The 23704-nt window shown below is 39.9% G+C and overlaps 3 protein-coding genes across 3 annotated transcripts; all 3 read left to right on the forward strand.

Annotated features, from left to right (window-relative positions):
* Nucleotides 1-209: 209 nt before the first annotated feature.
* Nucleotides 210-8015, forward strand: LOC5513511 (tolloid-like protein 1). The gene is made up of 6 exons (XM_032383076.2): nt 210-407; nt 2170-2205; nt 2277-2645; nt 3077-3484; nt 4491-4940; nt 7281-8015. The coding sequence occupies exons 1-6, from the start codon at nt 365-367 to the stop codon at nt 7346-7348; spliced, it is 1374 nt and encodes a 457-aa protein (XP_032238967.1). The 5' UTR covers nt 210-364; the 3' UTR covers nt 7349-8015.
* Nucleotides 8016-10080: 2065 nt separating this feature from the next.
* On the forward strand, nt 10081-14644 carry LOC5513514 (protein Wnt-2b-A). The gene is made up of 4 exons (XM_032383075.2): nt 10081-10382; nt 10731-10960; nt 11303-11565; nt 13593-14644. The coding sequence occupies exons 1-4, from the start codon at nt 10096-10098 to the stop codon at nt 14226-14228; spliced, it is 1416 nt and encodes a 471-aa protein (XP_032238966.2). The 5' UTR covers nt 10081-10095; the 3' UTR covers nt 14229-14644.
* A 2709-nt stretch (nt 14645-17353) lies between these two features.
* LOC5513510 (tolloid-like protein 1) lies at nt 17354-23704 on the forward strand. The gene is made up of 7 exons (XM_032383074.2): nt 17354-17528; nt 18918-18971; nt 19192-19596; nt 19927-20316; nt 20823-21200; nt 21596-22015; nt 22548-23704. Exons 1-7 carry the CDS (start codon nt 17474-17476, stop codon nt 22901-22903), a joined length of 2058 nt encoding a protein of 685 aa, XP_032238965.1. The 5' UTR covers nt 17354-17473; the 3' UTR covers nt 22904-23704.

A 23704-nucleotide genomic window follows, 5' to 3' on the forward strand; every position in this document is an offset into this window, starting at 1 on the left:
AAGATGACGATTTCGGCCAAACCAAACCTAACCCTAATTGTGTATTTCTATTATTTCCTTAATGAAAATATAACCCATTCATTCCTGATGAATGGGAGAAACAGACTGAAAATAGAAACCTCCACCCCCCTCTGGCCCCTCGCTATTTCAAGTCAAGTATTTTGTTCGCGGGGGTTCTTTCGAAGCAAATAACATACACCCCATTTCAACGCATGCGCACCACCAATATTTGAACACCGTTCGGCTAGCGAAACGGAAAATAAACAGACTTTTGGCTTTCTTCCTTACACCTCGCTAAGTGAAGCTTGTGAAATAACAAATTGTATTTAGTCTTATTGTGAGCTGAGAACTAGACGGCGACAGTATGGAATCGACGATCGGACGTTCTATTTTATGGGCTGGATTTTGTAAGTAAAGAAGTTCAGCAAATGCTGTCTTTGTGTTGTACTTAATGTTTATGGATGCTGAAGACCAGAAGATTTATAGCAATCATGGGACAAGAAAACTACTCCCTTTTATTCGGGATGTATTTTTTTACTTTCTTCATTCGGATTCGGATCTGCACTGGCAAAATTTCTTTATAAAAAGAGTTTGGGTTGTTTTCCCCTGCATTGTTACTTCTTAACTTATATGGCTGTGGTAAGCCTTCCGCTTATTCATCTATTTAAGTTAAATAATTGTTTCTGTATGTTCAAAAGTCATTTACTCTCTGAAAGATAGGTTTGTTATGCCGTGGTTTGATGACATCTGATTAAAATTTCAATTTATTTCAAACTTAAAGTACTTTAAGCTTACTTAACTTCATTTTGTTTTCCTGTGCACCGTTCAATTACAGGGTAGAGGTTATTGGATTTTTGTTTGATACTTTAAGGCTTTAGCTATTGAGTAGAAATATGATTACCCATTGATGTTTACGCCCTATGATCTAGTTGCTTAGGGATTGATACACAAGAGGCTTCTAAATTAGTCATTTTGGTTGTTAAAATTCTTATAACTCTTCACATGCTTGTGTCCTGAGAATACCATTTCACACCCCACCCTGTATCATCTTTGAACTGCATTTATGTAATTGACCTTCAAAACAACCACCTAATACCAAAACCATTTTTATTAAAATACAAAGACTAGTTTTCAGGGTTAGGATAGGGTTTAGATCTCAGGAGCAACTTCAGAATACCCGTCCACTGTGGAGCCACGTTACTGCCGTGGTCCGCAGTTCACAGTGAAGCTGTCTTTCTGATTCATCTAACAAAATTATTTAAGTAATCTGAGTCACTGCTACTGTGGTCCTCAGTCTGCGGTCCGCTGTGGAGCCGTCTTTGCATATTTATAGAACTAAGTATCTAAGTAATCTAAGACATTGCTACAGTGGTCCGCAGTCCGCGGCCCGCTGTGGAGCCGTCTTTGCATATTTATAGAATGAAGTATCAAATGATAACCCTAAGTAATCTAAGTCACTGCTACCGTGGTCCGTGGTCCGCAGTCCGCTGTGAAGCCGTCTTTGCATATTTATAGAACGAAGTATCAAATTATAAATCTAACTGATAAGTCATTGCTACCGTGGTCCGCGGTCCGCAGTCTGCAGTGAAGCCGTCTTTGCACATTTATTGAACAAATTATTAAAGAATAAACGGTCTTTTTGGCTTTAATCTAAGTCACTGCTACCATGGTCCGTGGTGGACCGCGGACTGCGGACCGCGAACCAACATAACATATCCGATTCTAATTTAATTGTGCAATGATTGATATTTTTTATTGAGTAGTATTATAAATTAAATGTGCAATGATGGATACTTTATATTGAGTAGTTCTGGACTGCGGACCGCGGACCGATGAAATTTAGAGGCCTAAAAATGTGGACGGGTATTCTGAAGTTTAGCCAGATCTCAGGTCATGACATCTAGGTTCATCTGTGCTTGCCATGCATACATCTCATGTCGCTCTGCATGACCCAATCTACTGTGTCCCTGTTAGCACAACTCCATCACACCTTAAATCGACTTTTTTTTTTCAAACAGTAGCCATTGCTCAGTGGAAAATAGCTGGTGGTTCCGCCTGCCACCAGGGCTTTTTAAAACAACTGAGATAGATGGTGAATAAATAAATTTAGTACTTTCATTAATAAGTGCTGTAAAAACAAACACCTAACCATATCTATTGGTATTGCAGGCTCTTTGGTGATAGTGCATCACATTAATGCTCAAGGTAAAAGAATTGATTTTTAGACAAGGTTCAATATTGTAGCATCTTAATTCGTTTCTATTTTTTTTTTGTAGGTTGCAATAGCATGACACCTGTAGTGGTGAATCCAGGACCATTTCAAAGTATAGGGTGGCCGGGTAAATATGTTGCCAACAGAGATTGCCTCTATAACCTGACCGCACCTTCTGGTAAGACCCTCAAGGTGACATTTTTGACATTTGATTTGGGCCCTAAGAAACATGGTAACTGCGATGCGGTGGACTTCCTGGAAGTATTTGAACCCAGATCAGATGAACAGTCATCAACCATAAAACTCTGTGGACAAACAGTCCCGCTGTCTGTGTACTCAAAAACCTTTTGGATGAAAATGAGGTTTCTCAGCAATTCTGCTGAAGAATTTACCGGATTCAATGCCACTATTACATCTTTGACAGAGGATGAAAGTGAGTACAAAGTGTTAATGGTTGTGTAAGATGGAGGAGAGTGCTAAAAAATGTAAAACCACTACATACAACATTGTTAAACCTGCAGTCTACATATTGCTTCTTTGTCTCTTATTATCATATTCATAACATGCTGTGATAATTATATGTATGGCTCTTCTTATTAACAAGCAAATAAATTATTTCCCAAGTTATTTTCTTACATTGAAATGAAAACTTGTTTTGGTAAATCCACACCCTTTTTACAGAGTCTAGTCCACCATTGTCATATCAGCCTTTTTGAACATCTGATTTAAACCTTATGGCAAACAACTAATTTTTCATATCACCAATCTGAGTGAGGATGCTGGTATGCGGCATGCCCTCTTCCTAGAGAGATATTCAGGACAGTACATATTAGCACTAATTAAGAGTATTGGATTTTTTTATAGTATGCCCCCAAAAGGCCGTTCTGAATGAGACCAAAGGAACTATTCAGTCTCCGCTGTTTCCAAACAACTACCCTGCTGAGATCATGCGGTGTGCGTGGGAGATAACTGCACCAGAAGGCAAACACGTAAAGCTAACATTCAAGCACTTTGATGTATTCAGATGTGGTTATAACTGCAATTGTGACTCTGTGGAATTGAAACTTGGGTACGATTCACTTGGAGATGAGCCTGGAGAGGGAAAATTGTGCCAACAGGGACTAAACCCTGAGAACAAAAGGATGGACTTGTCAACCCCTCTCTACTCTGTCAAGAACGCAATGAGTATCAACTTCGTTAATAGTGCCCAGGGATCCCAGAATAATAAAGGATTTGAAGCTGAATATGAGTTCATCGACTACACACCTCCTGGTAAGGTTAATTCAGCAATCGCTCCAGTTTAGTCTGGTCAATTACATGACAATCTCCAATGATTTTGATAAAAAAATATTTCAAATTTGTAAAAGCAATGTGTGTATTGGAAGTTTCTTAGAGGATTTGACTGATAATTAAGAACAGATGGCCTGTTAAATAGCACAGATTCTAACAGATTATTTTGTCTTTAGTCAGTTGAGGTTTAGTAAATTATTGCTCTAAAGCATATATTTGCCAAAATTATTTACCAAATACAGTATTCTGTTTCTTCCCTAGGGCCGCTGTAGTCATAGATAAACTGTGAGAGACAATAATATATTATAGATTTAGACACTTCCTCAATATTACTATGACAGAGGCAAAACTAGTATGACCAAGCAAAATCTCTATGGCCGAGGCTTATATACAAGGTCACTACTTCAGTTATACTACTTTAGTTATACTTGGCCCTGGCATCAATTCACGTTTGAAAGCTGACATCTATGCAGGATGATGACAAACCCCCCCCCCCCCCCCAACCCCTCCTTCCCCCCAATACCCTGGGCTTTGGGAGTGATTCAGTGCAAATTTCTAGTGCAATAAATCTCAGATAGCCTGCTACATCCGATATCCCATCTGATCTGAAATTTAAGCTTGCGTTTACTGGATGTATGTAGGCCAATCTTAGATTGTTTTGTTGATATGCCACTTTTGACCACTTCCTTGGAGAGGAAATTCTGTGTGATATGGGAATTGAGTATCTGAGAAAATTCCTTCCATTGGGGGTGCAGGGGCAGATCTATCCTTTTGCTAAAGGGGGGGTTTGGCTCAGTCACAAAGGGGGAGGGGGTAATTTTTTGTTACAAATGGCTTTCTGGCAGCCCAGGGGGGGGTTTAAACTCCATAAACCCTCCCCCTGGATACGCTACTGGGGTGTGTGGATCATGTATTAAATGTGGGAAATTCTGCTATTCGAAAAACATTTTATAGCACACTTATGGTTTGTGTCTTTTTTTAATTTCAGTGTGTAACAAATATATTCCTTTCAACTTCACTGGTGCATCAGGCTCTGTAAGCAGCCCCAACTACCCTAACGGAAACTACCCCAAGAGTATGCAATGCTTGAGCCTGATTAAAGTGGCTGCAGGTTTCCGAGTAAAGCTCAACTTCACTTTCATGGATATAGAGGCTGGCAATCCGTGCAAGTCTTTGATTCAAAACCAGACCTGCACTTGCGACTTTGTCAGGGTTTATTCTGGGAACTCTACTTATGCTGCCCTCGTTGGAAAGTTCTGTGGAAACACCCTTCCTACTCCTCTGATCTCTATCAGCAATCAAATGCTGGTAGAATTTCAATCTGACTTCTCATCTGGTGCTAAGGGGTTCCATGCTATGTACAGCACAACTTCTGAACAACCCTCTTCCACCATCTCCCCGCCAGTGACACAAGCCCCGACAAACGGCTCATGCCCAAGTAGGTTTGCTATATGACAAAGCCTTCATATACATATTTTCTTTGTTCAAAAGACCCAGGGCCGTAGTAGACCTCGAAATATTGGGGGGGGGGGCACAATACAGAAACATTAAGAAAATATTCGGAGGCACAGCCACATCTCAACTGGTCATTTCCTTGTTATTTTTTAAAATATTGTGGGGCACATGCCCTCAGTGCCCCACCCCCTGCTATGGCCCTCAGACCTCATAAAAAATAGGTTTTAGTTGGAAGTATCATAGGTCTTGAGCGTTTACAGGCGTTATCATCAGTAAGCGGCACTTACTAATAAAAGAGGAGTTTAGTAAAAGAAGTGTTGAAAACTACTAGTCACATTACATTGTTAAAGTCCATATAACCTTTCAGAGTTGATAGACTTTGTCAATTCTATATATTTTCATCTTCCAAATGGTATGTGGTTCGTATGGACCCTATAAAACACGCGTTTGCGCGAATAACTCAAATCTGTTACATTGAGGTATTTTGGTCAACCTTCGTAAAAAAGTCCGTGAACTAAAAGGCCCGGGTACAGTCATTTGTGACGTAGATCGAGATGTCAACCAAATTACATGTGAGAAAACATATGCCCGCGCGACGTGACGGAAAAACATCGAATAAGGCGGAAATTTTTTCTGAGTACTTAGTAACTTATAGCAAACAATATATATCAAGTGCGACTTTTTTTAAATTGATGCGACTTTTTGTAAAGTATCATTTAAAATTTGAGCTTTTCGTCCCTGAGCCCATACATAGCGCAAGGATGATCAAGGAAAATTATCTTAAAAAGCCAAAATCTGGTTATGCGCACTCCGGCCTCACGATATTTGTGTTTTGAAAATCAGTCCGTTATACAAGGAACCTATAGCCTTTGAAAGAAATTGTGTCTTCTTTTTTCTATCTAGAATTGCGCGTTTTCAAGGTTTTTCCGTCATGTCTGCTCGCGCTAAACCGGTTCCCGTCTTTATGTCTTCTTAGTTATTGCTGAAGAACGTTGTGTGGTTACAACTTTTACCGTCATCTTTATATCTCAACCTGGTAGTCAAATGATTATTTAACTTCAGGAGACAAATCGGCAAAATTTAGCAGATATTTTTTTAGTCTCTGAATTGTTTTTTTGCATTATGCGCGCGCGCTGCATTCGCAATCAAGGATGGCGACATTCTCACGAGCGCGCGCTGTTTTTGAAACCTACAACAAAACGATATTTTCTTTTTTTGCATACAATTCTTGACTTTACATGATTCTTCGCTTCATTTTGGGAAGCATTGCAATAGAAAATAATTCGCCGATATTTTGTGATATTGCCGTCTCTGAATTTTAACGGATTTAAGGAAAATACGTTTTTTCAGATTTTCCCGCCAAAACTTGGAACATTCACTCGATTCAACCTCCTTTTGCGCGGCCAGGAAAATTTCAAAGATTTGTAGAAAATTCAAATTTCAATCAAATTCAATTCCCTTTTCAGAATTTGAAAGTTTATCTTTGCTTTGTTTTGGCTAGTTGATATAAGTGAAAGGTTTTAAGAACTTTAAGTCTTTTCCTGTTAGTAGCTGGGGAATATATAAACACAAGGTTGAAATGCTTTGTTTACGCCTCTCTGAAAACGGAGAAGTTGAGCGTTGGGCCTTCGCCTTTTTTATAGTTTTTTTTTTAAATATAATGTAGAATCAAATTATATGATAACGGCCCGCTTAGTACTATTCTTATTGATCATTTCTGTAATTCTCGTCTACTACTATATTGGGTATTAGAGTGGTTTTCAAAAACCCGTGAAATACTATTTAGTTTATTTACTACTAATACACTGTAATATCTTTGTTCTCTTTTGTTCTGGCTATACTATTACACTTTCATTTTGTTGCACGCGATTTTGAAAAACCACTCTATACTTTATACTCTCAATTAAGTTTGCTTCATAGGTATCAAATACATAAGCAAATAAACATAAATGAAAACAAATCTAGGTTTGGAAAGGTGTACTATTCTTATTTATGTGAGACAAGGGTTCAGTCATTTACAATATGTTACCCATGAACCACTTCAAGTTACGCCAAGTGGATTCTCGAGTGCATGAAAATTAGACGCTATTACAAAAAAAAATGAGTTCGCTCCGCTTTCAGGCAAAAATATACCATTTTAACCTTGTGTTTTTATTCCACTGATCCCACCGTCTACGTCTATAGACCACCTAGTTATTTTTTAAAGAATAAAGAGCTTTTTTGTATTTTTTAGTCATACCGGTTTGTAGCTATTGTGCTCGTGAAACTTACACAAAATTATCAAAAAGAAGTTTTGCTCACACTTGTATTCTTTTTTCCTCAGATTCCTGTGGGAACGTGGCGGTCATGTTGGCTGGTTTACTGGTGCTTGTGCTATTTAGCAATCACTAAGGACCGTCTTCTGCCTCTTGGATACTTAAGGCTCTTGATCATATTGTGTAGCGAGACTGCTTTCTTTGATTTTTTTATTTTTAAGCTCTTGTCGAATTTTTTAATATGTATATTTTTATCACCAATCTATATATAAACGATAATGATGATTCACCAACCTATATAAAGGACTATGATGATTTATAATGACTGGAATTCTAAGATGATTATATATTTATCTAAAAACTAAGAAAATATTAACATATAGACGTATCGAGAAATGCATGATATCTCCGAAACATCGCTTATTATCGAGTGGTTTATCATCCTCGTTCCCAGGGTCTTCCCCTCATATCCCCCTGGGGGTAGGGGAGGGTGGGACCCTGGGAACGAGGATGGTGGTTTATTTCCGAGCATGCAAGCAGCCCGGGCGCAAGAGGCTTGTCGCTCACGAGCGGTAAGTCGTCATTCGGCATTCGTTCGTCCTACCTTCGGGTGTCAGGGATCGGGAGAATCTCCTGCGCCGAGGGTGTTAGCCGGTAAGGTCTCATGATAGGCCACGCTTCCTTTAATGAAAATATTATAATTATAATACTGTGAAATAACCTAACCATATAGCATGTAGCTATAACAGGAAAAATGTGATGTATATAATTAATGAAAAGCTGATAGAATCAAAAAGCCCAAACTGTCGCGATCTCGTACCAGAACAATGAATACAATACACCAAAAACTGGAAATCGACTCTGCCAAATTTTCGTCTTTAATAAGACTTCTTCAGGGCAGAGTCGATTTCCAGTTTTTGGTGTATAATGAAAAGCTGACATATAAATGAAATTATTAGCGTTCATGAGCAACGTATCGGTGCATATCATTTTTGACTTTGTTTAACAAAGATAAGCCGGAAACAGAGATTCGCTCTTATTTTAGGATGGCAAAATGTTTTTTTTTTTTTTTTTTTTTTTTTTTGGTTCACCTGGTTACCGGGAGCGGAATTTCGCTAACGGAAACAGGAAGGGGATTTGGAGTGAGCAGAGGCCGGGGATGAGAGATTGGGGGACTGGGGCATACAGCGGGATTCAGATAGATCCCGTCCTCCTAGTGTTTGGATAGTGAGAGCGCTGGTTACATAGTTTATAACGACTTTCCGATTTAAGCCTCTCCTGTGTTCGGCTCGTGGCTTGTATATGGTTTTGTGGCGGCCAAGCGAGGGTGTACGGCTGAGATACTTAAAGTAGGAGTCTTAAACTGAAATGACCGTAACAAGACAAGACAAGCCGTTTCAGTTTCAGTTTATTGTTTTGTCACTTAATACATTTTTTTAAATAAAGATAATAATACAATAATTTACATAGTGTGACAAGGAGGACCGTAAGAAACCGCAAGGCTTATACGAGACGGACCTCCTAAATCTTAACAGAAAATACATATTTGATAGTTCGGACCAGCGGACAGTCAGATTAATTATATAAATATTTGTTAGGAGAGCTATCATATTTTTTTGTTTCATACTTATATAAAAAACACACACACAAACACAAATCGAGAAAGAAAGAAAAATTAAGAGTTAATAAGAGAAGTCTTTAACTTATTAAAAAAAGAGTTAAGCGTTTTGGCAGACTGAATATCAGAAGACAATGAATTGAAATATTTAGGTCCCTGATGTCTTAACGCAAACTTATGTATATTTGTTCTAAACTTTGAAATATGGAACAAGTTAGAGCTTCTCCCGTAGTTTAACTATGTGATATGACTAAAACTACGGACAGCCGTAGAATAACTAGATGGTCCGTGTAGGCGTGGTTGAATCAGTAAAATGAATCAACACAAGATTGAAATGTGAAAACAGTGGATTCATAAGTTTCGTGTATTAGCCCTTCCAGACATGATAAACCCAAAGGTGTCCGTGATAAAGAGGTTAGATGAATTCCGAACCTCGATTTACAGACATAAACAGCCCGAAAGCGACCAACAAAAAGAGGTTCCGTGCATTACGACCCTAGAGAGACAAGCACGACTAAAACTAATCGACCAGCATAATAAGGGATTATACAAACATCCAGAACATCCATTCAAATGTCCTTTGATAAAAAGGATAGCCAAAAAATGGTGGATCTCCCAGAATAGAGCAGTACTTTTCGGACCAGCTGGTGAGAAAGATTTAACTTTTACAGTGTGTTATCTCGATCAAACTATAATTTATCGGAGCTTCTCTGGAGCTGATCATGAATTGTGTATCGCATTTGCTTGTCCAACAAACGGTTTAATTACACAAAGTACGCCGACCTGTATTGTCGTTAATGGCTTCGCTAAGCCAGCATCGATTAGCGCGCAGTGTCTATAATACGGACCCCCTCCGCCATCGCAGGTTTAGCTCCATAAAAAGTGGTCCATGTATAGATAACACCAATTTATTTTAGTTAATGGCGTTTGGTAACTATATGACCAGATATCCAGCTGTATATCTATTCAGTATCCACTTGTTTGCTCTTGATAAGATTAACACACAGTAACTACTAAAATAAACAAAGCAATCAATGTTTGATTATTTAGTAATCTATATCGAAAGCGCGCACTTCAGATGTAAACCTGTTTTATATTGCAAACTAAAACTTGCTAACTATGTTTACTTGGAAAAGCTTATTCCTTGGTTGATTGGGAATACGTGCGGTGGAGGTGCGTTCGAGCCGTCTCTGCTCCATTACTTCCAAATCCAAGTGCAAAACAAAGGCAATTACTCAAGGCAAACACAAGTTTTGCCGCCGGCAATGGACACCAATTATACCACAAACCTTTTTATGGTTCAGCCAATCGGCTTAACCGTCGGCAAAGGCCCAATGCGCTGGCTTTTGTGTTATTTTATTGAACATCAATCACGTGCCCCCGGCAAACCTAAGACAGAGTTCACCCGTCGCCGTCATAAGTTCCGCACTTTCAATAAACAGCGCGAACGGCGAAAAGTGATATCAGGAATGGCGCCCGCCAAAGCGCGGCTTGGTCTGTTAGTACTTCTTATACTATTATACTTTCCGAGGAAAACGGAATCTCATTGGTGGTAAGTCACCGGCAGAACACGCGCAAAGTTAAGCAAACTTTGCGTATCTCATAGATTCACGTAGATACGAAGAAAGTTTTTTTTATCTGTTGACAATGAGAAGGAAGCGTTGCAAGCGCGAGATATGATTGAGATAAACTATTTATCTTTGATCATGCATGTGTTAAGTGCTTGCAAAAGCGTGTTTTAGGATTGAAGTGCCTTCTTCACAGTCACTGAAAACTTGACAGCCCAACTCAAATACCTAGTGTCAATTATTAGCGCGCGTTTTGGACAAACATGTCGTAAAATATAGATAGATAGCTTCTTACTACAATAATTAGACATTGAGTTATTTTATCTCAACAGGTTCATATCCCAGGTGTTTGCTTTAGGTGCTAAAGTTATGTGCAACAGCATCACTGGACTGATCAGCATTCAGCGGCAGATGTGTCTCGATAACCCTGACGTGATGGTGAGCATAGGCAAGGGAGCCAAGCTAGGAGTGGAAGAGTGCCAGCACCAGTTCAGGGATCAGAGGTGGAATTGTTCAACAGTTAACGGAGACGCCACTGTATTCGGAAAAGTCATGCGGAGAGGTGAGGATCAATATATAGAGCATTAGGTCTGTAAATAAATAATTTCCTGTTTGAATTAAGATTGCTTAAATGAGTTTATTAACGTTGATACTCAATTTCCTTTCGAAGCGTGGACATGAAAGGGAATTTTATCAACTAATTTTTATAAGTTTTATCGTTATGTCAACTTAAGATCAATTATTGCATCAACTTCCTCCAAAACCTTATGACGCCTAATTTCAGTCTTTATTTTACATAAGATGCCAGAAGGGGGGAAATGCTATGTAATGGAAAATGCCTGAAGGACTGAATCCTGGTGAGAATTTTCAGTAGATCCAATCACTATATTCTCTTGTTTTCCAGCGAGTCGCGAGACGGCTTTCGTCTACGCCATCTCCTCGGCAGGCGTGGTTCACGAAGTCACCCGGTCCTGCAGTCTCGGTGAACTAAAAGACTGTTCCTGTAGAAACAAGAAAGGCCGAAGTCGCAAGGGCTTCGAGTGGGGAGGTTGCAGCGATAATATTCAATATGGCCTGAACTTCGCTAAGGCTTTCGTGGACTCCAGAGAGGTGGAAAAAGATGCGAGGGCGTTGATGAACTTACACAACAATCATGTTGGGCGTAGGGTGAGTGTTACATGTATTACTCATAACATTTTGTGATTATCGCGTGGGAGATTGCTCGGTTGATTGTCCATGTGACTATAGCATGGGTTTAGCGCGCCCTTTATCAACCAGATAAACGGGCTTAGCACCTCTTAGCAACACGACGGCACTACCTTCGTATTTATCGCCATCTAAAATTGTACCTCTAATGCCAAAACAACAGCATTACTGCCACTTTTGTAGAGATTTCGTGCGCGTTTGAGTACAACTTCATAACCACCCGTAATTTGCATTTACTCTGGACGATCGGAATGTAATCCTTTCTTTGAGATGATCCCTATTTCTAAAGGAGTGTAAAAGCCTTTTTAATATCACACCCAAACTTGCGCCAACTCCGGAAATAGCACCCATGATCCAATTCAAAGCTATGATTGTCATGTGCTACTCATGGTCAAACATTCTACATTTATTTGTTGAAAAGCTCCTCATTAGTATCGCATATATCCGGTTTTGAAGAGGCTAGGATTTCAAGTGTTTATAGTATACGCGCGCGTGAATTGAATTCTTTTTATGCTCCATGATTTTGAATGCGATGATATGTTATTGTTTTCTAATACTTACACCGAATATAGAAGCGATGGCTACTAAACCGCGTTTAGATAAAGCCGATAATTGTTTGTTTCCTGTTAGAACATCCTACATAATCTAAAAGATGAGACTTTATTAACAATTAAACCACATACTGCCCGCAAAATGACGTTCTTACTTTGTTATTGATGGATGTACAGAGTAAAAATCTTCAAACTCTATCTCTTTGATTCAAACTTCCTACTCTTTTGGCAAGTTTGCGCACGCAAATGTTCATTACACATTACGTTTTTTATCCATGTGATTGTAATATATTTATTTAGTCTTGTTTCGTTGAATCATTTGAAGTTGAGCATTTTTTTTTTCGTGTTAGTCATTTTATCTTTTGTGTATGATCGTCTACTTGTTTTTCTACGAGAAGTTTGTGTTGTCTTGTTCATTTGTCACCTCGTCACCAAACGCCTGATTGATTGCCAGTCTGGTCATATTGCATTTTAGATAAATTCAGGATCCTAACCGTAGTATCGAGACAAATGGAAGGGGTGGGGGTGGGGGTGGGGGCTGGGTCCTTCTATACACAACAAGGTGCATCGAATCACCTTTCCTCCATCACCCCCATAGTACTGTGCACACGGCCAGACAGTGGGGGGACTTCAGTCACCCGGCATGCACCTCTTCCGTGCCCCTGGTGTTACAGCCCGTCGCACCCGCTCGGGGCGCCTGTGGCGCGCCCCGAAGAGACTGGACCTGTAAAAGTATTATGGTTTAAGTTTTGTCATTCCACTTGTTCCTGTTTTTCGCATTCCTTATTCGCATTTGCCGCAATTCTCGTACTCCATCGCATGTCTCGCATTTCTTGTACTACCGAAGAATGAAACGTTTTGATTCAACACACCTGGAGAAATAACTCGAGTAGACAAGAAACATTTATCGCAAAAGGTCTCATGTAATTCTAACAGGGTGGTAAAGGGAATTTTCGTGAAACGTGATTTGACCATTTTTCACTGTCGAGAAACGTGAAATCGATCTCCGTAAAAGGTGATTTGACGATTCAGAATGCAATTCTTCGGTCCGTGAAAGTCCGATTTTGCCCGGTCCGTGAAACGTGATCGATACCCCCTTTTATCACCATGTTCTAACAAAAACAGGTTTACTGAGATCATATGAGTTTTTCATAACTCTCGCCAAGATTTCCAAAATTAAATGCGCTTCTCACTTTCATCCATTACATCAATCAAGTTTTGATTTTGTAGCAAAAACATATTTTGTACTCTTTGACTTGTGCCAGCGTTGCCTTCAGATGCCGTGATGGAAGCAATCTAAGTGAAAATAAATGAAAACAGTTCAAAGCTTTTGACCGACGGAAGGCAAAATGCATTTTGTCACTTGGAATTAAAGATTGCGATTTCGCAGATTACTAAAAAAAATCGCAAAAAGTAATGTACCCTCTCTAACCTCAGGTTGTCAAGACCAACATGTCGTTGGACTGTAAATGCCATGGTGTGTCCGGATCCTGCTCCGTCCGGACCTGCTGGAAGTCCATCTCTTCATTCCGTATTGTAGGCCAGCATCTGCGCGAGAAGTACACAACCGCTGTGCAAGTGACGGTGGGCCAAAGTGGTGGCGAGCTCACAAACGCCGAGGTAAGCTACAAAAAGCCGTCACGCGATGACCTCGTGTACCTCGAGGATTCGCCCAATTACTGCATGGTGGACTCTAATACAGGTTCGCTAGGCACGTCGGGAAGGGAATGCAATGGGTCAGCCTCTGATACCACTGGCGCATGCTCTTTACTGTGCTGCGGGCGCGGGTTTAACACAATTCAAATTGAGGAGGAATATAAGTGCCATTGTAAGTTCCATTGGTGCTGTTATGTGAAATGCCAAACGTGCCGTAGGACCGTAGACAAGCATATATGCAAGGCACCATCACAGCCTGGCACAGCTGTACTCGAAATCAATGCAAAGTCCCCGCTATCCCTAGACGACAAGGGCGAGAAGCGACCAAAGAAAGACAAGAAACGGGGGAAAAACCGGAAAAAGAAAGGAGACCGAAAGAGGCGAATTAAACAAAAAGAGGGAAATCCCGGTATTTAGTCGCTGCTTTGAAAAGGCAATTAGTCATCTGTGGGATAACCTAAATTTTTTTGTACAATAGTACAGGGCCGTAGCAGGGGGTGGGGCACTGAGGGCATGTGCCCCCCCCCCCTCAAATATATATTTAAAAAATATAAGGAATTGACCAGTAGGCTTGGTTGTGCCCCCCCCCCCCCCCCATATTTTCTTAATGTTTCTGTATTGTGCCTCTTACGTGGCCTGCTACGGCTCTGTAGACTCACTCGCTGTTTTTATTGGGGCTTGTCGCAAGACCACAGAAATGTAAATACAATAGACTTGAACATAAACAAGATCATGTAATCAACTTTTATACCCAGTTTGCGAGAATCTGTACATATAATTGTGTCACGTTATTTGTAATCGCAATATAACAATATAATACGGCTGAAAACCTTTAACGTCTTTAAAGTCTTTAACCTTACCCAGCCTAGTAGAAATGACGACTTGGACCAGACCCCGCCTTCTATACTGATCCTAAACCATCTATATATCGAGCCTTGGTTATTGGGAAGCTTTAGACCAACCAATACAAAATGAAGACCCTGAACCACTGCCACCCTATCTTCGTGTCCCACCATCCTCTATACAATTCAATTTATTCACTTCACCGTATACAGATTTAGTACATTGCTTTGGCTGAAAGATGAATTATAAAACCATAGTAGCGGAACAGACTCCAGAAACATCCCCCTTTCCATTTTTCGTTTCTTTATTGAAAGCATGAGAAAACATGCTTAACACCATCACACCTAAACACTTTCAAGCAAGTAGAATTATTAAAACCAAAACTGCAAAAAGAAAAAAAAAATGGAGAAGCCACACTTTAGGGGATAATGGTTTACAGCGCTAGCGAAACGAAATAGTTATGAAAGTGCACAAGCAGAAGGAGAATCACATTTATTTTTCCAGACATTAGCAGGCTCGGAGATTGAAAAAATAAGGCCTTCCCCTAAACCCTGTTTCAAAATTTGAGCCACGCCCTCAAAATCGACGCTCGAAAAGTCGCAACCCTTCCCCCGTTAAATAACTACCCTTTCCTTAGACATAAGCACAAAGTCGTCCGCGTAAAGAAGTGCATCGACACACTTTCCAGAAACTGTAATTCTGTCATTTTGGCTGATATTCTGGTAAGAGGCTTAGAAAAAGATTGAAGTTAGGCTTAGCATGCATCCCCGACGAACCCCTTCTTTGCAGGGAAATTCTTTAGATATAAGATTTTAATTTTCACTGCCGCTCGATCGTGCATGTACATGGACTCAATAATTGCAAAGAACTTTCCATTGATGCCGGCATCTTTCAATTTTCGAAATGGGAACGCTGTCGAAGGCTTATGAGAAATCGACGAACAGGGAATACAGTCGATTCATTTTTTTGGCTTTTGCTTACTCTTTCTTGTCAGTGAACATTTTTACGAAAGCCCCCTTGCTCTTACTTTATTAAGTATTTATTAAGTATTTATTGAGTATTTATTAAGTATTTATTAAGTATTTATTAAGTATTCCGTGGCAAACTAGATAATTGTAAAGTCTCTTCATTCAGGATAGAGGTGAATAGAGAGTGCTCATAGAAAAATGAACCCCCTCTATCAACCACCCCCCCTCCCATTACGAGTCCCAACCCTTTAGCAATCTTATAGGCTCTCCTACCTTCAGTCCCCAACCACCCCTTTATTGTTCCCTTCTGTTCACCCCCCTCTCTCTCTCCCCATTAGGAGTCCCAACCCTTTAGCAATCTTATAGGCTCTCCTACCTTCAGTCTCCAACAACCCCTTTATGGTTCCCTCCTGTTCAACCGCCTTCTCTCTCCCCATTACCAGTCCCAACCCTTTAGCATTCTCTCATAGGCTCTCCTACCTTCAGTCCCCAACCATCCCTTTATGGTTCCCTCCTACCGCCCCCTTTCTCCCCATTACGAGTCCCAACCCTTTAGCATTCTCTCATAGGCTCTCCTACCTTCAGGTTACCGAGGAATCTTAGTTTCTTTTCAGATACTTACTCCGATTCTCCATTGACTAAAGATGGTGACAGTAACCGTTTTTCTCTTCTGATTACAAGTCATAAAGTTTACGAAGCACCTGCGGTACGGCAACCTTACAAAACAAGAATCATGGTGTTTTTCAAATAAGGAATATATTAGTTTACTTATATGGAAGTGGCCGCGTTTGGCAAAAACGATAATTTTTCGCTTAATTTTCTTGATATGAGAGAAGGGGTTTTCCTAATTTGGAATGTACATCCATGGACAATTGACTCGAACCCATCCCCGGTGGGGAGTCGTTGGTCATGAATCAAGTCGAAGATGGCGTTTTCTCGCTGTCATCACATTTCCTGGTCGCCACTCTTGTTTGTCTCTAGGACGTGTTGGAGGTGAGTTCTCCTTTCTTTATAGCCTTTATTTCTGAAATTATTTTTAAAGATTATTTTGCAATGCTGGCAAAATGTTGGCCAAAAGTTTGAACTCAAACAAAATTTCGCCAACACTTGCCAGCACCAGCGGTGTTCAAACAGCACCAGCATTGCCGGGCCAACTACTTCTAGCCAGCGTCTCACCAGCAATGCTGGCGCAGTTTGCACGGGGCTTTACGAGGATAATTTTCAATGCTAATTGTCATTTTAATTTAATATCTTTACGAGCACCATTTGAATTAGGTGCTGTAGTTAACCTTTTTTTTTTTTAAGAGCATTGCTTTTTATCTTACATGTCTTATGCTTTCTCTAAAATGTTTTAGCAGCGCTACGAGATAGGACATTCGTGTACGGTGGCCCATGAGTGAAATGCTGCAGGTACAAAAAGTTGGAGCAAATAAAAAAAGATGCAACCAAATGAAAGTGAAGTTGCAGCAAATAAAAAGGGGGGGGGGAGCGAATTGCTGCAACTAGAAAGAGTTGCAACAAATAAAAATGAGTCAATTGCTGTAAATAGAGACAGTTTCAGCAAATAGAAAAAGTTCCAGCAATTGCAGCAAATAGAAAGAGTTTCATACAAATTTAAAAAGCGGGTTTTATTGCTATCAACACTTTTAAGGTTGAGGATTGGAAGAGCATAAAGTAGAAAATTGCGCGGTCGCATGGTTCCTGGGCGTCACACCGCAGGCCTCTTAATTGTCGGCTCAGTTTACTAAACATTCCGAACTCATCATCGGAAGCGTAAAGAAAAGACTTTTGTGATGTGCTGAAAGAATTCCAAGGTTATAAACCGTAGGGCCGTAGCGAAGCCTAATCCAGATGTTGAGGATGAACTGCCTCAAGTCGAGTTTGATTGTGCTTGGCGTATATATCGGTGAGTTTTGCTCGTGTTCTATAGCGGGGTTGAGTACATTAACATGCACTTCAACTCTCATTAATATTTCCACGACTCGACCATGGATCATCGACTAGGAATCTTACGGTATCTCCTTGAAAACTCACCGAAGCTTAATATTCCTATCCTTATTGTATTTTATTCTGTCAAACGACAATAACTTGAAGGGCTTCAACTCGTTGGGGTTTAGTAAATTTTAGGCGGTCACCCCAACAAATCTCACTTCAAATCTCCATCGCCCGCCAGATATGACTTTCCAAACGCCGACTTTGACGATGCGAGCCTGATAACATGATCGGGTTTTAAATTTCATTCGTTTTACGATAATTGTCTGCTTTTAGTATAAGATATCCACTGAAAGAGTTCAAATGTATGGAATGTTTGAATATTTTGGATGTGTAAATAGTTCAATTGTCTGAAACGTGGTTTGTATTTCCTGACACACGTCTGTCCACAATGTCCTGCCTTGTTAATAAAGGCGGTCGATGATGTCATACAAAACAATTCCCCCATATTCAACCTCCAGATTTTCCCCCCCAAAAATGAGCCTTCATGATTTTTTACCAAAAAGGCCAAACGTTTTTGTGACAATAAAGTTTATCACACCTTTTGCTAATACCTTTTTGTGTACTAAACATCAGATTTTTTCTAACTTGTACCAGTGGAATATTAACAGCTAATAAACACTTTATTTGTCTTATAATGTTTATGCAAAGTGGTTTCATTGTTGATCAAAATTTTGGTTGTTTCAAAATTTTAATAAAAAGATTAAAAAACAAGGATCTGCACTAAAAGAAAACTTAGAACTTAGCTCCGCCCCCTTTCGGCTGAATAAAATTCAAACTTTAGGATGACAACACGCTGTAACATTGCGTCTGTAGTGAGATATTTTAGTTGTGTTATTGTTAATAATTTGAACTAATTTTTATTGCACATTTCTGCTCTTTTGGTGGCTTATTCATTGTAAGTAGCCAAGAAAAAATAAACCGAGCAAACAAGAAGAAAAGCGCTTCTAAAGTTGATTTTGTGTTTCGCTCCTCATGGGCAAACAAGACACGCTTGACTGAAATCCGGAGCTTCACACCGAGTAGCAGTTTACTGTCAACTGAGCCTTTCGTGGACCTGGTCCAGGCCCTTTTATAGTGGGGGTCCTTGTTTAACAAAAAATGTGTTGCTAATAAAGTAAGATGTGAATTTTTTTTTTTTTTGATGTAAGAAATTTTATACTTTTTCAGTAGTTTGAGTGGAACGCCTTCTTTTGTCTGAACGCCAACAACAAAGTTGTACACAGTTAGTTATGTGATTGGCAAGTGGTCAAGTTATGTGATTGACATCAATTGATTACTTTTTCTGTTTTGTATTAAATAGCCCTACTAGTACTGGTTCTACATAGCCAACCTAGAAGCCAAGCAAATTCACAAGGTAAGAAAATAAAAAAAATATTTACATCTGGTAGGGAAGATAGTAAGGCAAACCATCTTCTGATTAACCAACTGTCTAAATTATTAGGCAACCACTAAATAAAGGAAATCATATTCTTTGTAAGAACCCTCAAAAACTTGACAGTCTATTTTTGATTTTGTCACAATCAATAAAGCATCACTGTCAGAAAATTCACTGCATTTTTGTATTTCTGTTGCAGAAATTGATCTTCCAATCTGCAACAAGAGTTCAAACTTCTTTGTCCTCAATGCTTCCTCATCCTACATACAGAACTTTAGCAGCCCAAATTATCCCAAAGTCTATCCTTCCTACAGCTCTTGCACCTGGATAATAGGTGCTGCAATGGGGCAACTGGTCAAGCTGACCTTTAGTGCCTTTTCCATTTATTCACCTTCAAGCTCAGACTCTAAGCAGTGTCCATATGCATATGTGAAGGTAACTGAGGAAGGTCTTGAAGGCAGTGAATACATCGTGGGTAGATTTTGTGGAAATGCCAAGCCTCAGACAATTTACTCCAGCGGAGGGCAGCTACGTGTGGAGTTTAAAAACACATTCAGGATTGTTGCTGAAGGATTTGTTGCAAAATACACTGCCATCCAACCAGGTAGCGTAGTGATTTTAATATATATTGCCCCTATCAATGTAGTCTGCATAATACTATGGCTAATAATTGTGATGATGATTATGATGGTGATAGCGATGATAATGATAGTGATAATGATGATCACGATAAGGATAATGGTGATTATGATAGTGTTGATAATTGTGGTATTGATATTGTTGGTATTAATAATTGTCAGAATGTTGATGATGATAATGGTGATGATTATAAATACTGTATGATAATGTTGGTAATAATGATTGGCCGTAATTATGACATTTCTGCACAGAATGTCTATTCTGCCCCTTCAATCTACGTTTTTTAATGTACCAGGTACAGCCTGTTCTCCCTCAAACACGATTGATGAAAACAGCAACATTCTTCTCCATGCACCAATGGGGCGAATAGCTTCGCCAAGATTTCCAAACTCCTATTCAAGCATCATAGACTGCACCTGGAAGATTACACTTCCTGTCAACAAGGCCATCAACTTTACATTTGATTCATTCACAAGAGTATCTCGTGCAATATGTAGTGATTCATCCCTAGAGGTATATAATAGCCGATATGGCCATGGTCATGGCGCTCAGCTGGGCTTGTTCTGTGGTGAGATGGTCCCACCTGTCATCTACTCTAGTGGGTGTCATCTGTCACTACGATTGAAGGCTGTTGAGCCGAGAAAGACCCTTAGCTTTATTGGCAGGTTTCACTCTCTTTCTCAAGGTATGCGTGTTAGATTGCAATTACTTTGTCCCTGTTTTGGTATGATCTTGTTGGGATTTAGCCTGTGTAACAAGCGTTTCCATGTATTTTGAGGGAAAAGAAACCCAGAGGAATGGAGGAACCAAAAAAAAAGTTCAATGAGCGCAAAATAATATAGTGGTCAAAATCATACTCACCAAACTTGTTGTTTTTTTCCTCCAATTTCTCTGAGCTTCTTTTCCCATCAAAACACAGGGGAATGCTTGCTACACAGGCTAGTTTGTATGACACTTTTTGAAGAAGCTCCTTTAGTCCCATGCTAATAAGAAAACAGCATTATTATTAAGTATTGTCTGTCATTTCTTATTCACACATTAAGAAGTTAACAATTGTTATACATTTCCTGTCATGTCGTTACTGACACAAAGTTTGCATGTCCCAATTTTGTTTGTCTTAGTGACAACCTCCTTGACGAAAAATAGCCTCACAAGCAATATTTAATTTTTTGCATCTTTTTATTTTATCAGTTGTAAATGGATCATGTGACGACACAGCTGGCCCCAACACCATCAAGATTGCCGCTACAGCAGGAAGTTTATTCACACCAAACTATCCTCAAGAATACCCCAGTAACAAAGAATGCACGTGGTTTATATCCGTGCCATCTGGCCACAATGTGCGTCTGGTGTTTTATGCGTTCGACCTGTCATCGGATGTGGCATGCAGTGATGCAGTGGAGTTACGGGATGGAAAGAGCCTAACCAACCCAGTGAAAAGTACATTTTGTGGCAGCCAGATCCCGCAAGCTTTAATAATGACTTCAAATCTTATGACTGTTAGGTTTAAAAGCAACTATGATGGTAACAGAAGAGGATTTTTGGCAATGTTTGAGACAACAAGTGAAAGTAAGCTACTTCATGGGTTACTGTATTGACAGCTAGGCACTTGTAATTCAGTGGGATGAGCTTGAAAAGAGCTGGGTACGATTGAGGGTTTGTCCAATCCTTAGTTGATTTAGGGATTTCCATTAGTCACCATTTCCTGTTTAGCCTTGAGTCCCTGGACCCATGGATGCAAATATGAATGCTTAAATACTTATGGCCAACACTTGGGGGGCTGTGGAATATTTCTGTTAGACATCAAGATATAAGTGAAGAAAGTTGGGATTCACAATAACTAATAGATGGGTTGCCCCTAGCTTTATAAAAATCTCAACCCTCCTAGGGTTTGTAGGGGTTTCCACTAGAACTTCAGAATATCTAATTTATTTTCCAATTATTTTTCACATTTCCTGTCCCAGAGCCACAGGTCAAAACAACCCCACGTATCCAACCAGGCGTTTGCTCCGCATCATATGACCCCTCAGTTAACAACAACCTCCAGGTGTCTGGCCAGACGGGTACAATAAAGAGCCCCAACTACCCCGCCCAGTACCCCAACAGCATTAGTTGTACCTGGGTCATCTCTGTCAAAGACGGCAACCGCGTCAAACTTTCCTTCTCTGACTTCTGGATTGACGACCAGCATGGTTGCTATGGTGACTATATTGAAATCCGTGATGGCAGTTCAGGCTCAAGCCCGATGCTTGGTCAGCGGTATTGTGGGAACAAGGGCCCAGGGGACACGTTTAGTAGTGGTGCCCAGATGAGGTTACAGTTTATCTCAGATGATAGTGCCACAGGCCAGGGCTTCAAAGCAACCTTTTCATCCGTCAGTAAACGTGAGTTGGCAGCATTCATAAACAGCATTGATCTTGACCAATTACCAAGGTCCCTTTAAGAGCTTGTACTTTTTACTATCACATCATACCAGGGCTTTCATGAACTTTCAGAGTAGGTGGTGGAGATTGATAGGTAGGGGGTGGAAGTTATTTGATCTTTTTAGTTCAAATAAAACTTAAGAAGACTTTAAAAAAAGGTAGCTGCCGGTGCTCAGTGGAAAAAAGCTGGCGCTTCTGCCGGTCGCCTGGGCCTAATGAAACCCCTGCATACTGTACCTTGTCACGTCACACCATGTCTTGTCACAACACCTACTGTACCATATTACGCCACCCCATATCATGTCATACCATGACATGTCACTTCACATATCATGGTACGTCATGCCACACCACATCATGTCACGCCATACCATGTTATGTCACACCATATCATGTCACATCAATATTTACAATATGTCAAGCTACATCATACATTGCCACGCCAAGATGCGTCACAGCACCTGACAATTGTTGTTTGATTATTCTGTTTCAGCATTCAATCGGTTCATTGTGGTTGGTATAGCTATCGGGGCCATTGTGATACTCCTCATTCTTATATTTATCTACTGTAAAATCAAGAAAAAGCGTGAAAAAGATCTTCACGACGATTCGCACAGTGAAGATCCGGACCTAGAGCTTCATGAGGTCCACCAATCACATGGACCTGTCAATCCGTTGCTTAACAACAAGTCAGAAATCTCGAACAATGGTGCACCTCGTCATGATGCCGAGGTCACTTACGCGCCAAAGGACCAAAACGGAGACAGTGAACAATTGACGACTGATGCTCCCCCAAACGAGTATGCTTGGTTCAAGCCGAAGAAACGGAGGAGCAAAGGAATTGAGTAGGGGGAGGGGTGGGACAGTAAATTGTACATATGGGTCATCATTTATACACCTATTTCAATTAACAATGTCGGTGCAAATGGCAAACGGTAGTTGTGAGAGTAAGTAATCTAATATAATGAGTTATTCACATTGGTAATTTTGGATGGTAGCACTGCCATATCTCATTTGCGCTGACAACATATTTTGAAATAAGTGTATTCAGTACTTTGTACAATGGTGGTTATGGATAGGGTATCAGAAAAGAGTAGTTTCACCTCAGATTTTTAGGCAATCATTCTTTATCAAGCAGCAATCCTTGCCTCTGCAGAAGAAAGAGCCTACAGGTGAAATATAGAATAGCTGCGACTTATATTAATTTTTTAGTCCTTCCAGTGATAAAGGAAACCGTAAGCTTATCAAGCTGGGACCGTCAATCAGCAACTTGCCCTAACGCTTTAAGCTTTAGAGAAATAACCACAACAAAAAGCTGCTTTTTCAGTTCTTACAAATCGACCAGAGAGTTTCTATGCTGCAACTCTGTGGCATGAAACTCTGTGTTTTCTTTTAGTTTAAATTGCCACTCAAAAAGTCAAATGTATTTTAGTGCAAAATGCCTATTCCTCTTGGCAGCTGATGATGGTTTGATTTTATTTATTTTAACATCCCCCTTTCATGTAGTTGCACATCTCTAACAGGAGAAGCTAAGTTGTATCACTATGCATTTGTAGGTTGTGTACATTTATTTTTTTTTTCAGTAAAACTGAAGTAAAATGCAGTTGCTTTTTTTAGAAAATAAAGTAAATAAAGGAAAAAAGAAAATGA

Source organism: Nematostella vectensis, chromosome 10 (genome assembly GCF_932526225.1).
Source record: "Nematostella vectensis chromosome 10, jaNemVect1.1, whole genome shotgun sequence".
Taxonomy (NCBI): domain Eukaryota; kingdom Metazoa; phylum Cnidaria; class Anthozoa; order Actiniaria; family Edwardsiidae; genus Nematostella; species Nematostella vectensis.

Coding starts and splice junctions, on each gene's coding strand:
- LOC5513511 (XM_032383076.2), top strand. CDS start 365: ATGGAATCGACGATCGGACGTTCTATTTTATGGGCTGGATTTT. Junction 408..2,169: donor TATTTTATGGGCTGGATTTT/GTAAGTAAAGAA, acceptor TTGGTATTGCAG/GCTCTTTGGTGATAGTGCAT. Junction 3,485..4,490: donor CATCGACTACACACCTCCTG/GTAAGGTTAATT, acceptor TTTTAATTTCAG/TGTGTAACAAATATATTCCT.
- LOC5513514 (XM_032383075.2), top strand. CDS start 10,096: ATGGACACCAATTATACCACAAACCTTTTTATGGTTCAGCCAATCGGC. Junction 10,383..10,730: donor AAAACGGAATCTCATTGGTG/GTAAGTCACCGG, acceptor TTATCTCAACAG/GTTCATATCCCAGGTGTTTG. Junction 11,566..13,592: donor ACAATCATGTTGGGCGTAGG/GTGAGTGTTACA, acceptor CTCTAACCTCAG/GTTGTCAAGACCAACATGTC.
- LOC5513510 (XM_032383074.2), top strand. CDS start 17,474: ATGTTGAGGATGAACTGCCTCAAGTCGAGTTTGATTGTGCTTGGCGTA. Junction 19,597..19,926: donor ATACACTGCCATCCAACCAG/GTAGCGTAGTGA, acceptor TTAATGTACCAG/GTACAGCCTGTTCTCCCTCA. Junction 20,317..20,822: donor GTTTCACTCTCTTTCTCAAG/GTATGCGTGTTA, acceptor TTATTTTATCAG/TTGTAAATGGATCATGTGAC.